General features: G+C 37.8%; 1 protein-coding gene across 1 annotated transcript in view; it reads left to right on the top strand.

Annotated features, from left to right (window-relative positions):
* Positions 1 to 15,193, top strand: part of CFAP47 (cilia and flagella associated protein 47) — a 471,409-nt gene that overhangs the window by 141,279 nt on the left and 314,937 nt on the right. The window contains 1 exon segment of the mRNA XM_070044670.1: positions 577 to 743. Within this exon segment, the coding sequence (XP_069900771.1) occupies positions 577 to 743 (167 nt within the window).

Genomic DNA, 15,193 nt, shown 5'->3' with positions numbered 1-15,193 from the left:
GCATGGCTGTGGTTAAAAACACATTGCACTTAATCAGGCATTTTAACCCTGTTATTTTAATCCTGACAGGTCAAAAGGAACTTTTGATCACCTCATGTAGTTCTTGGTTAAATCAACATATTATCAATTTTACTTATATTGTGACCAGAAAACGAGAGATGATACAAAAATATCTTTAGTAGTTGGGCATATTATTGTAAATATTTATTGTTTTAATTTTTCTAATGATTCAAAAAACAGAGGAAACCACATTTAAATCCAATTACTTGTGCATGTTTTGAGCTAATTTTTTCTTTTAATTTTAAACAGGGATTCAATTTTCAGTGTCCAGATTTCCCCAACAAGGCTTCTTGGGCTTCCCTGGTGGCGAAGTGGTTGGGAGTCTGCCTGCCGATGCAGGGGACACGGGTTCGTGCCCCGGTCTGGGAAGGTCCCACATGCCGTGGAGCGGCTGGGCCCGTGAGCCATGGCCACTGAGCCTGTACGTCCGGAGCCTGTGCTCCGCAGCGGGAGAGGCCACAGCAGTGAGGGGCCCGCGTACCGCAAAAAAAAAAAAAAAAAAAAAAAAAAAACAAGGCTTCTTGATGGTGACGTGATTCAACCTCTTTCTGTGAATTTTCCAAAAGGCAGAGTCGTTATGTGCTCTCCCAGTGGAATTAATGCTGCGCTCACCTGTCATCTCAGCTTCAAATCATCTAAACCTGTGTCATTTTTCACCAGTGTTCTTTTCTGCGATAGCAGGGGTAAGTGGTAAGGCATTTAAATGTAGATTCTTTTGTATCTGACAGTGAAGAATAATAGATTTATATTCTATACTATTATAAAATGTTTAAAAGAGGGACATCTAAAATAATGACTTTGGACATAAAGGTTTTTTAAGAAAGTTCCAAATGCAGTGTTGCTTTCACGAGAAACAGGGTGATAGTGGCTGCCAGCCTATACTCTGGGACTAGGCTGCCTGGATTTGAATCCTGGCTCTGTTAACTTTGGTGAAGTTATGTCATCTTCTGAGCCTCTCAGTTCCCTCATCTGTAAAATGGGGGTCATAGCAGAACCTATCTCATCTGTAATAATGAGAAATTCATTGAGTTAATTTTTATTGAGTAATTGTACAAGAACTGGCACAAAGGAAATGCTAAGTCAGTATTAAATGAAAATGAGAAACATCAGCACAATGAGTTTCCAAACAATATGATTTTGTTACACGTTCCTTTGACAGACTCAAGGAAATTAAAGGACACCTTGGTTAAACCATGTTTCTGGATTTCTTACCTTTTAGGACCAGAAATTTCACTTTTACATTATACTCTGAGATGATTTGACTCTCCAAAGGGCAAGATGTGAATGTATAGAGCAATAAAGTTTGTTAAAAATGTTTATAGTGTAGAGTGAATTGTATACTAAAGATGAATATGTACTCTATGTGATAATTTATTAACTTTTAGTGAGGTCATTACTGTATAGCATATTTATAGTCTAAGGATTGATTTATGCATTAGGAATTAGAAGAGTGAGAGAGACAGATGGTACTGGAATGTTGCATCCAAGGCAAAGCGTGGCTGTATCCGGGACACGGTTCATGAAGTTCTGAGCTCCAGCTTCCATGTCCCTTTCTCACATATGTTGATGGATAAAATTATCTAAATTATACCTCTCAGACTCCTATTTTTCTCTTTTGATGCTCACAGTCCATCTTTTGTTGACATTAAAAAAAAAAACCCTTTTTTTTTAATGGCGTTGCTTTAGGCTCCTCTCAAGAACTGAACTCCATGCCTCCATCCTGGGAGGTATTCTGTCCTTTTGTATGTTACTGACCTTGTTCATAGAAGTTTAACTTTACTTCCCTCTAGTCCACAAATTCAATGCCAAAAGCACTAAGTAAGGTGTACCTTTGAGCTCACCAATAAAAATCATGAATAACTTATCCATGAGTGTCTTCAAGCTAATGAAGGCTCAGACCACGTTCACAAGATGAGGAAGGAAGTAGCTTCAGTAAATGTTGTGTGAACTAGATGGCTTCTTGGACAGTGGTACAGTTGCCTCTAAGAGAGGCATAAACAGGTTTCATTGTTACAGTGTTGACGTCTGGTCAGCAAACAGGATGTAAGGAGACCTGACAACAGTCTCCAGAAAGAGGAGGGTCATATATTTGATGATTTTCTTGTCTTTTTGTTGTTGTGTGTTTCCTTTCAGCCTTGAGACTCATTTGCTCTTCAGTAGATTTCCCCACCCTTCTTCCCTTACCCTAAACTCCAATTCAACATTTAGCAGGTTTGGGATAAGGTAGAGCTTTTGGAACTAATTTAGAACCTTTGGAAATCATAAATGGGCTACAAAAGACTTTTCCATGTACAAGGAAACATTCCCTGGAACCTTAATAGTGACAAATCCTTTTACTGATGCCTTGTTAACTCCTTATCTGGTTTCCCATAGTGCATATGATCAGCTCTTCCTTCTCAACTCTCCGAAACTGTCTTTGCCTTTCTCTCACTACACGTTTTTGATCCCATTGAGATAAATGAGGTGTTCCAGCAAGAACGTCCTCAAAAGCCTCCCTTTCACCTCAGCCTATTTGAAATAAATTTGATTCTTTTGATTCTTTTATTGCTTTTTATCAGTTAGTTTATATTTATTTGTGAGTAATCCTTGTGAGCTCTGCCCAAGGTACTGGGTAAGCAAGGATTAAATAGAAAGTGGCTTTTCCTTGATGGAGGTCAATATAGTAGGGAAGGTAGACTTTAAAAAAGTGTTTGGTACCAATAGAGGTAAAGAGAAAATGCAACACAAAAGGAGCAACTAATAATGTCCTGGGGTGGGGGTGGGACTGGGGACGGCTGCATGGGTTTCTGAGTAAAATCTCAAAGGACAAATTACACTTGCTGATGTTTGTCCTAAATTAAAGACTTTATTTGCATCTGGTGTGTCTGTGTTGAGGTGCATGGTGCAATGAAAAAATGAAACACTCATTTCTTCATGTTTTGGGTTTTTTTTACTTAGGTAAGACCATTTCATACCGTGGCTCACCTTGGAAGTGAACATGCTTGGCTTTTTTATTTTGTTTTCTTCTTTTGACTTTGTCACATTTGGTTTGGCTCGCCTGGCTGTAGAACTATTAATTATAGCCTGCTAACGTGGCTGCTGGTATCCTCCACACTCATGTGTCTTCAGCTTGGTGGTTGCACATCCTGCTTTTCTTTTCCCTAAATTTCCAAAAAATCTGGGGTTTGAGGTTGTATATATCTATGGGAGGGATGGTGATGTGGGCAGAGTATTACAAGTTGTAAAAAAAAAAAAAAATGCACTGCATATGGAGGCTGAAGCAGGCTTATATTTGGGGAATATTTTGGGGTTTTTTTGGTTTGATGGATACTGGCCAGGCAAAGCTGAGAGATGAAGGTGAAAGAATAGCAGGAGCAGATTGTGAGAGTCTTGCACACTCTCTTTATTATCCATGAGTAAGACATAGGACGAGAACGGGGAGAGGCTGATTTTATGGAAATCAAAGCTTGGATAAATACAGGAATCATGAGGTCAACAGCTATCAATTAACACAGGTCAAATTCTAGGTCATAGGCTGGATATCATGGAATCCACAGGACAGCCCTGAGATGTGGATGTTTTTAGATCTTCATCTCTGTTTTACAGAAGAGATATAAGGCCCATAGTGTGAGATAACTTGCCCAAGTTTACTCACATATTAAGTGGGAGAGCCAGGAATTTGAACCAAATTTCTGTTTCCAAAGATTATGCACTTAATCACCTTGTTTTAACACCACTTAGATTGTATAGAATCATATAGAAATTTTATTATAGGTACAGTCTTTTGAGAATAACACTGTCATATGTCAGGTATAGACTTTACAAAGAATAAGAAAAGGAAACTCTACATTTTCGTCTTTTCCTATTTCTTTGCATCTCTCATCTTTCTCTCTCACACACACACACACCCCTATCTTATAAGTACCCTTATATAATAAATTTATTTTAAAGTAAATAACATTTTAGTTTCTATATTGCCTTTCAGTACCAAGAAATTTAGTTTATAATTAAGTGCATTTTGAGTTGCAGGTCTTAAATAGGCTATATGTTCTAGAATTAGGGAAGTGATCAAGAAATATTCCCTGAATAGAATACATTAATAAATATTCCATGTTTGATACATAGTAATGATAGTAATTAAAGTTACTCAATAAAAACTGAGATGTTATTCATTTATTTTTATTGATATATTAATTTATTGATGAGGCAAAAACCCATAAATTGTCTCCATAGTTATAGGATGAAGTGAATGTTTATAGTTTCAATGAAGAAGCCTGTTTTACAACTGCCATCTGTAAACTCTACAGAAGATATTTAGTTAAAAATAAATGTAGGGCTTCCCTGGTGGCACAGTGCTTGAGAGTCCGCCTGCCGATGCAGGGGACACGGGTTCGTGCCTCGGTCCGGGAAGAGCCCACGTGCCGCGGAGCAGCTGGGCCCGTGAGCCATGGCCGCTGAGCCTGCACGTCCGGAGCCTGTGCTTCGCTACGGGAGAGGCCACAACAGTGAGAGGCCCGCGTAACCCAATAAATAAATAAATAAATAAATAAATAAATAAATGTATTATATATGGGTACTTGTAAGATATCATATAACTATTTTAGATATTTTAAATTAATAGTGTTTACAAAAGGCTTCAAATCAACTTATGAAATTGAAACCCAATACCAAAACCAATGCTAAACTGCTCTTTTGAAATTGTACATTTCACATCAATAAAGTTTCAAAATGAAAAACATATTCCTTGTAAAAATTAAAATATTTTCTTTTCCTACAAAAAATGCATGTACTTATTACTGAAACAAATTTATATCTTATTTTAGAAGTTTATGGTTTTATGTGGGATTTTTATGTCCATTTATAGTTGCTTAAATGATATGAAGAATGGTTTTTGTGATTTTCAAAAGAAACAAAGTCTTTGTTTCCAGAACCAGAATGGATATTCCTAGCCACTGTGTTTCTAAGATAAATTATTTAGAGTTTTCTTTAGTTTAACATCACCTAGATATTGGGTAGCACCAGTAAAGTAATGTCATTGTTTATTAGCTATGATATTCTAAATACAGAAGACACTGGTTTGTTGTAATTTCTGTCTTCCAAAATTAATAACTAGCCTTTCCATCTATTTCCTAAGTTATAAAAAGTATTATTTTATGGTAAAAAAAAAAAAAAAAGAATGGTTTTTGAGGGAGTCAAGGAACCCAGTAGTAAAATACAATTCCTTCCTTGCTGCTTTTCGAATTAACCTCTATTTTAGATTAACTGATTATCTTCCTTATGTGCTCATCACTTCAATTTTTTCTTCTTGACTTTCCTTATTTTTACTTTTGGCATATGAAGTAATACTGTAGGGGTGTGTGTGTGTGTGTGTGTGTGTGTGTGCTAATGAGAGAGACAGAGGGAGAGGGAGAGAAGCAATATATATATATATATATATATATATATATATAAAATCTCCATTAGTTATCTGAGTAAAATGGCTAGAATATGTTTTCTTATTTTTGGGTTTTGGTTTTTTTTTTGAGTATCTAGAATATATTTTCTTTTTTTTTTTTTCTGAACTTAACATTTTAGTTTCTTTATTGCCTTTATGTGCCAAGGTATTTAGTTCATAATTATATGAAGTACATTCAGAGCTACAAGTCTTAAATAGGCTATATTCTCTAGAATTAGGGAATTAATCAATAAATGTTCCCTGAATAGAATAACAGGAAGTCCCTTACATAGATAAGACTTGTGGAAACCATACTGAGAAATAATCTGCCTTGAATAGGAGGCGTTTGTTAAATGTTGATGAGTGAACTTACAAAATGAATGCAGGTGACTGCTCAGCCTCTTTATTTATTTATTTATTTATACAGCAGGTTCTTATTAGTTATCTATTTTATACATATTTTACGTATTAGTGTATATACGTCAATCCCAATCTCCCAATTCATCCCACCCCCACCACTTTCCTCCCTCGGTGTCCATACGTTCGTTTTCTACATCTCTGTCTCTCTTTCTGCCTTGCAAACCGGTTCATCTGTACCATGTTTCTAGATTCCACATATATGCGTTAATATACGGTATTTGTTTTCCTCTTTGTGACTTACTTCACTCTGTATGATAGTCTCTAGGTCCATCCACGTCTCTACAAATGACCCAATTTTGTTCCTTTTTATGGCTGAGTAATATTCCATTTAATATATGTGTACCACATCTTCCTTATCCATTTGTCTTTCATTGGGCATTTAGGTTGCTTCCATGACCTGGCTATTGTAAATAGTGCTGCACTGATCATTGGGGTGCATGTGTCTCTTTGAATTATGGTTTTCTCTTGGTATATGCCTGGTAGTGTGATTGCTGGGTTGTATGGTAGTTTTATTTTTAGTTTTTTAAAGAACCTCCATACTGTTCTCCATAGTGGCTTTACCAATTCACATTCCCACCAACAGTGCAAGAGGGTTCCCTTTTCTCCACACCCTCTTCACCATTTGTTGTTTGTAGATTTTCTAATGATGCCCATTCTAACCAATGTGAGGTGATATCGCATTGTAATTTTGATTTGCATTTCTCTAATGATTAATGATGTCGATCAGCGTTTCATGTGCCTCTTGGCCATGTATATGTTTTCTTTGGAGAAATGTCTATTTAGGTCTTCTGCCCATTTTTGGATTGGGTTGTTTTTTTTTTTTATATTAAGCTGCATGAGCTGTTTATATATTTTGGAAATTAATCCTTTATCCTTTGATTCATTTGCAAATATTTTCTCCCATTCTGAGGGTTGTCTTTTCCTGTTGTTTACAGTTTCCTTTGCTGTGCAAAAGTTTTTAAGTTTCATTAGGTCCCATTTGTTTATTTTTGTTTTTATTTCCATTACTCTAGGAGTTGGGTCAAAAAGTATCTTGCTGTGATTTATGTCATAGAGTGTTCTGCCTGTTTTCCTCTAAGAGTTTGATGGTGTCTGGTCTTAAATTTACGTCTTTAATCCATTTTGAGTTTATTTTTGTGTATGGTGTTAGGGAGTGTTCTAATTTCATTCTTTTACATGTAGCTGTCCAGTTTTCCCAGCACCACTTATTGAAGAAGCTGTCTTTTCTCCACTGTATATTCTTGCCTCCTTTATCAAAGATAAGGTGACCATATGTGCGTGGGTTTATCTCTGGGCTTTCTATCCTGTTCCATTGATGTATCTTTCTGTTTTTGTGCCAGTACCATACTGTCTTGATTACTGTAGCTTTGTAGTATAGTCTGAAGTCAGGGAGCCTGATTCCTCCACCTCTATTTTTCGTTCTCAAGATTGCTTTGGCTGTTCGGGGTCTTTTGTGTTTCCATACAAATTGGGAAATTTTTTGTTCTAGTTCTGTAAAAATGCCATTGGTAATTTGATAGGGATTGCATTGAATCTGTAGATTGCTTTGGATAGTATAGTCACTTTCACATTATTGATTTTTCCAATCCAAGAACATGGTATATCTCTCCATCTTTTTGTGTCATCTTTGATTTCTTTCATCAGTGTCTTATAGTTTTCTGAGTACAGGTCTTTTAGCTCCTTAGGTAGGTTTATTCCTAGGTATTTTATTCTTTTTGTTGGCAGTGGTGAGTGGGATTGTTTCCTTAACTTCTCTTTCTGATCTTTTGTTGTTAGTGTATAGGAATACAAGAGATTTCTGTGCATTATTTTTGTGTCCTGAAACTTTTCTAAGTTCATTGATTAGCTGTAGTAGTTTTCTAGTGGCATCTATAGGTTCATCTATTTTTAGTGTTATGTCATCTGCAAACAGTGACAGTTTTAGTTCTTCTTTTCCTATTTGTATTCCTTTTATTTCTTTTCCTTCTTTGATTGCCGTGGCTAGGACTTCCAAAACTATGTTGAAAAAGAGCGACAAAAGTGGACATCTTGGCCTTGTTCCTTATCTTAGAGGAAATGCTTTCAGTTTTTCACCATTGGGAGTGATGTTTGCTGTGAGTTTGTCGTATATGGCCTTTATTATGTTGAGGTAGGTTCCCTCTATGCCCACTTTCTGGAGAGTTTTTATCATAAATGTTGAGTTTTGTCAAAATCTTTTTCTGCATCTATTGCGCTGATCATATGGTTTTTATTCTTCCATTTGTTAATATGGTGTATCACATTGATTAGCGTATACTGAAGAATCCTTGCATCCCTAGGATAAATCCCATTTAATCATGGTGTATGATCCTTTTGCTGTGTTGTTGGATTCTGTTTACTAGTATTTTGTTGAGAGCTTTTGCATCTATATTCATCCGTGATATTGGTCTGTAATTTTCTTTTTTGGTAGTACCTTTGTCTGGTTTTGGTATCAGCGTTTTGGTGGCCTCGTACAATGAGTTTGGGAGTGTTCCTCCCTCTGCAATTTTTTGGAAGAGTTTGAGAAGGATGGGTGTTAGCTCTTCTCTAAATGTTTGATAGAATTCACCTGTGAAGCTATTGGGTCCTGGACTTTTGTTTGTTGGAAGATTTTTAATCACAGTTTCAATTTCATTACTTGTGAGTGGTCTGTTCATATTTTCTATTTCTTCCTGGTTCAGTCTTGGAAGGTTATACCTTTCTAAGAATTTGTCCATTTCTTCCAGGTTGTCCATTTTATTGGCAAAGAGTTGCTTGTAGTAGTCCCTTATCATGCTTTGTATTTCTGTGGTGTCCTTTGTAACTTCTCCTTTTTCATTTCTAATTTTATTGATCTGAGTCCTCTCCCTCTTTTTCTAGATGTGTCTGGCTAAAGGTTTGTCAATTTTGTTTATCTTCTCAAAGAAACAGCTTTTAGTTTTATTGCTCTTCGCTGTTGTTTTCTTTGTTTCTACTTCATTTATTTCTGCTCTGATCTTTATGATTTCTTTCCTTCTACTAACTTTGGGTTTTGTTTGTTCTTTCTCTACTCCTTTAGGTGTAAGATTAGATTTTTTTTTGAGATTTTTCTTGTTTCTTGAGGTAGGATTGTATTGCTATAAACTTCCCTCTTAGAACTGCTTTTGTGCATCCCATAGGTTTTGGATCGTCGTGTTTTCATTGTCATTTGTCTCTAGATATTTTTTGTTTTCCTCTTTGATTTCTTCAGTGACCTCTTGGTTATTTAGTAACGTATTGTTTAACCTCCATGTGTTTGTGTTTTTTATGTTTTTTCCCTGTAACTTATTTCTAATCTCATAGTATTATGGTCGGAAAAGATGCTTGATATGGTTTCAATTTTCTTAAATTTACCGAGCCTTGATTTGTGACCCAATATGTGATCTATCCTGGAGAATGTTCCATGTGCACTTGAGAAGAAAGTGTAATCTGCTGTTTTGGGATGGAATGTCCTATAAATATCAATTAAATCTATCTGGTCTATTGTGTCATTTAAAGCTTGTGTTTCCTTATTAATTTTCTGTCTGGATGATCTCTCCATTGGTGAGAGGTGTTAAAGTCCCTCACTACTATTGTGTTACTGTCTCTTTTCTCTTTTATAGCTGTTAGCATTTGCCTTATGTATTGAGATGCTCCTATGTTGGATACTTATATATTTTTAATTGTTATATCTTCTTCTAGGATTGATCCCTTGATCACTATGTAGTGTCCTTCCTTGTCTCTTGTGACATTCTTTATTTTAAAGTCTATTTTATCTGATATGAGTATTGCTACTCTAGCTTTCTTTTGATTTCCATTTGCATGGAATATCTTTTTCCATCCCCTCACTTTCAGTCTGTATGTGTCCCTAGGTCTGAAGTGGGTCTCTTGTAGACAGCATATATATGGATCTTGTTTTTGTATCCATTCAGTGAGCCTGTAACTTTTGGTTGGAGCATTTAATGCATTCACATTTAAAGTAATTATCGATATGTATGTGCCTATTTCCATTTTCTTAATTGTTTGGGTTTGATTTTGTAGGTCCTTTTCTTCTCTTGTGTTTCCCACTTAAAGAAGTTCCTTTAGGGGCTTCCCTGGTGGCACAGCGGTTAAGAGTCTGCCTGCCGATGCAGGGGACACGGGTTCGGGCCCTGGTCCGGGAGGATCCCACATGCCACGGAGCAATTAAGCCCGTAAGGCCACAACTAAAGGAAGCCCACGCGCAGCAACGAGGACCCAGCGCAGCCATAGATAAATAAATAAATTTATTAAAAAAAAAAAAAAAGAAGTTCCTTTAGCATTTGTTGTAGAGCTGGTTTGGTGGTACTGAATTCTCTTAGTTTTTGCTTGTATGTAAAGCTTTTCGTTTTTATTTTAAAGATTTAATTTTTGGCTGCGTTGGGTTTTCATTGCTTTGTTTGGGCTTTCTCTAGTTCAGGCGAGCGGGGGCTATTTTTCATTGCGATGCATGGGCTTCTTATTGCGGTGGCTTCTCTTTTTGCAGAGTACGGGCTCTAGACACACGGGCTTCATTAGTTGCAGCGTGCCGGCTCAGTAGTTGTGACTTGTGGGCTCTAGAGTGCAGGCTCAGTAGTTGTGGTGCATGGGCTTAGTTGCTCTGTGCCATGTGGGATCTTCCCAGACTTGGGATCGAACCCCTGTCCCCTGCATTGGCAGGCAGACTCTTATCCACTGCACCACCAGGGAAGTCCTGTAAAGCTTTTGATATCTCCTTTGAATCTGAATGAGGTGCTTGCCGGGTAGAGTAATCTTGGTTGTAGTTTCTTCCCTTTCATCACTTTAAATATATCATGCCACTCTCTTCTGGCTTGTAGAGTTTCTGCTGAGAAATCAGCTGTTAACCTTATGGGAGTTCCCTTGTATGTTGTTTGTCATTTTTCCCTTCTTGCTTTTAGTAATTTTTCTTTGTCTTTAGTTTTTGCCAATTTGATTACTATGTGTCTCAGTGTGTTTCTCTTTGGGTTTATCCTGCCTGGGACTCTCTGCCCTTCCTGGACTTCGGTGGCTATTTCCTTTCCCATGTTAGGGAAGTTTTCGACTATAATCTCTTCAAATATTTTCTTGGGTCTTTTCTCCTTCTGCAACCCCTACAGTGCGAATGTTGGTGCATTTAATGTTGTCCGAGAGGTCTTGTAGGCTGTTTTCATTCCTTTTCATTCTTTATTCTGTTCTGCAGCAGTGAATTCCACCATTCTGTCTTCCAGGTCACTTATCTGTTCTTCTGCCTTAGTTATTCTGCTATTGATTCCTTCTAGTGTATTTTTCATTTCAGTTATTGTATCATTTATGTCTGTCTGTTTGTTCTTTAATTCTTCTAGGTCTTTTAAAATATTTCTTGCATCTTCTCTATCTTTGCCTCCATTCTTTTTCTGAGGTCCTGGATCATCTTCACTATCATTATTGTGAATTCTTTTTCTGGAAGTTTGCCTATCTCCACTTCATTTAGTTGTTTTTCTGGGGTTTTATCTTGTTCCTTCCTCTGGTACACAGTCCTCTGCCTTTTCATTTTGTCTATCTGTGAATTTTGTTTTTGTTCCATAGGCTTCAGGATTGTAGTTCTTCTTGCTTCTGCTGTCTGCCCTCTGGTGGATGAAGCTGTCTCAGAGGCTTGTGCAAGCTTCCTGATGGGGGGTACTGGTGGTGGGTAGGGCTGGGTATTGCTCTGGTGGGCAGAGCTCAGTAAAACTTCAATTTGCTTGTCTGGTGATGGGTGGGCCCATGTCAGCCTCTCAGTAGTGATACCATTGGCTAAGAATGCTGGGGGCACTCACCTGGCCCCTTACTACTTATGGCAGCCCCCACAGACATTTCCCCTTTCAGAGTCAATATTGTGGCTGGACCTGCTTTTGTGGTTCCTATTATGATTACAAGATATATCTCAGCAACAGCCATCAGGGAACTTTGAAAAATCAAGGTCTATTACTCATAGGTACTGGAGGGTACCTTGCATGCCTAGGGGCCATGCAATGGGCAGGGGGCAGGGTGGAGGTGGGGAGCAAGTTCACACAGGCCTGGGTTCTGCCTTTATTGGGATCTAGGGTGGGATGCCTAGGCTTTTGTACGTTCACTCTTTATTGGTGAATTTAAAACATAAGTGTGGGAATTAAAGCTCAGGAGGGGGGCTTCCCTGGTGGCGTAGTGGTTGAGAGTCCGCCTGCCGATGCAGGGGACATGGGTTTGTGCCCTGGTCCGGGAAGATCCCACATGCCACGGAGGAGCTGGGCCCGTGAGCCATGGCTGCTGAGCCTGCGTGTCTGGAGCCTGTGCTCCGTGATGGGAGAGGCCACAACAGTCAGAGGCCCACGTACCGCAAAAAAATAAAATAAAATAAAGCTCAGGAGGGGAAAAACTAGCTGACAATCAGTCTGGTTGGTTATCTAGGTCTACCAGAGTTTTCTAAGAAGGGGAATTTCTTGGGTGGGGCAGCCTGGCTCTTCATGTATTGTGTAGATGAAGTGTGTTTATTCTAAATGGATGTTTTTGAAGTGGATGCTTCAACAATCAAAAGTTTAATGTGAGGCACTTAGACCGTAATCAGGAAAGCTCCTCGTCAAGCCCTTAAACTACATGTTAATATACACCTCCGTTTTAGAGTATAGGGTTCATTGATATTCAAAGATGGATGTTTTGATTATCACCCCCATTTTCATATGAAATGTGATTGTCTTTCCAAAAAGCATAGTTAACTTACTTCTAAGAAATCAGGAGCAGGGGTCCTGCACATTTGCTGTTGGCTGGTGTTCAGAAGCTTCAGTGTCCTTAGCTCTAAAGCTGCCACAGAAGTGTCTACTCTATAAATTTCTTGGCACACAAACTCCTGGGTAGTGCCTGATTTAGTTGCTCACTTGAAACCAATACAAATTTGTTCTTTTCTTAATCATGAGCAAGATATGGTTTAGCAGAATTCATGGCCTTTCCTTAAAAATAACCAGTCACAGTCTTTTGTTTTGCCTTACTGATTTTAAGGTACTGGGTTATATGTATCTTCTGACATTTAAACAAGTGCAGTAAGGATTTTGCATATACAGATAAATTAATGCATTAATAAGTTTAAATGATAAATTATAGTTTCTCCCTTATTCACTGGTATATGTTAGCCATTCCATTCTGACTTTAGAGATGAAGCACATAGTCTTAATTCCAAATGTAGTGAACATTTTGCTGGTGGGGACATAATGTGCAGACCTGTTGTTTAAAACTGAGAACATACAGCTCTTAATTATATCAACTCTTTTTCTATATACAGTAGAATTTTATCAACTTGTTATGGAGTAAAAAACATTTTGATGCATAATAAAACTAGTTATACTTACCTCATTAAAGTAATAGGGCATTGACAATAACTTAAATTGAAATTACCTATTTTTGAAAGCATTCAGTATAATAAAAAGGAAATGAGGACTAATGAAAGCTGATTCTCATTATTATTTACTTAGTGCATAATTTGGTATTTGTGTAGGGTGTACTTGGCAACTTTGGGTCTGTTTCCAGTATTTTAAAAGTATTATTATCATGCCTCTTCCAGAGACTTTACTATTACTTTTGAAAGGGTAGGAACCTGCATCACATGAAGGAAACCAGCAGAGAATGAATCAGACCTAGAGGCATGTGGAGCATTAATGCATTCAGGTTGGCAAGGCCACCTTAGTAACTATAGTGTGAATTAATATCTGCTCTTAATGTGCTTCTCTGGGATATTTAGATATTTAAAATAAGGATGTAGACATATATTTAAAATGATATTTAAATATTTAAAATACTTGTGGAGGTCTTCCCTGGTGGCGCAGTGGTTGAGAGTCCGCCTGCCGGTGCAGGGGACACGGGTTCGTGCCCCGATCCGGGAGGATCCCGCATGCCGCGGAGTGGCTGGGCCCGTGAGCCATGGCCGCTGGGCCTGCGCGTCTGGAGCCTGTGCTCCGCAATGGGAGAGGCCACAACAGTGAGAGGCCTGCATACTGCAAAAAAAAAAAAAAAAAAAAAAAAAAAAAATACATATGGAAAGCGAGTCAAGAACCTCTAAGGGACACTACCAGATAGCTAGAAGCAACTTTTGAGTTATTCAGTGCTCCCTTTGTGGATTAAGAGGAGCAGTATTTAGGATGTGTTTGTCTTCTGGAGACTCCATTCTTAGCACAGACCTGCTGCCCATGGACAATGAACCACCTAGAGTTTTTAGCATTGTGGCTGCTGAAAGGCAGGTAATTGGAAATCTCAAGAGGATTTCAGTAATGATCTAATAGATGTAACTGAAGGTAGTGTTGAAATTTTTCCCTAAACATTATTTGTCGTGTTTTGGGTGTCTTGCTTATGCATGACAGCATGTATTTATCCACCTTTCTTAGTGGTGTGTGTGTAGATATAATAGGCAGTAAGGGGGGGAGTAAACTTCATAAGGAGCCATGCTTTGTCCTGATATAATCATCTGTTCTTTATTGCTTGACCTAGTTTTATGGAAGGCTATGTGTAACGGCACCTTCATTCTCTGAAGAACGTTATTTTCATGGTAAATCTGTTAAACCAAATCGCAGGATTGTAGCACAGTCTCAATTATAAAGTAGAATGTTTCCTTATATTTAACTAACACATAGGTTAGCAGTGTATTATAATAAACTGTAAACAGAAAAATATTCATAATTATGATTTGTTTGTCATGCACTTGTGGCAAAATGGCAGTGTTTAAAATTTGTATGGAGATTGCAAAAGCCCCAAATTTCCAAGATAATATTTACCATCTCATCTCAGACTATTAAAATCATACTGCTTTTAACACCAGGTTGCAGACTAAAAAAGTTAACCGTAGAGGATGTGATTTCTCTCTTTTTCCTCCTTTTTCTTCTCCACTCCCCTCTCCCTCGCCATTCTCTTTGGAGTCAGTGATGGTTGGAGAGCCTTTGCCCTGCTGAGAGATTTTTCATTTTGGAGGAAGTTCCAGTGTCTTGCCCTTTGTCTCCCCCTTAGTGATTGTGAGCACTTGCCTGATTGCTGGTCTTCCCAGAGCTTCTGCAAGTTGGATGCAATTGACAGAGTCCTCTCCATCTCTCCTTCCTCATACCCTATCTGTCTTCCCAGTTCCTCAACTATTTATAAATGTGAATTGATTAATCAGGAAACTAACGGGATTATAATATTTGATTGCAACATTTACTTTGTGCATAGAATATCAGGCATTTAAATAACAAAAAGGAACGCATGCTCATTATAACAATTCACAATGCAAAAGTTTAAAAATACCATTAATAGTTAACTTCTCCACCTTTCAGTTTTACACAGTCAGCATCATGCATTAAAAATGTGGTATCTTTTCAT

The sequence above is a fragment of the Globicephala melas genome, chromosome X (assembly GCF_963455315.2).
Source record: "Globicephala melas chromosome X, mGloMel1.2, whole genome shotgun sequence".
Taxonomy (NCBI): Eukaryota; Metazoa; Chordata; class Mammalia; order Artiodactyla; family Delphinidae; genus Globicephala; species Globicephala melas.
This window is presented reverse-complemented; position numbering and strand designations above follow the sequence as displayed.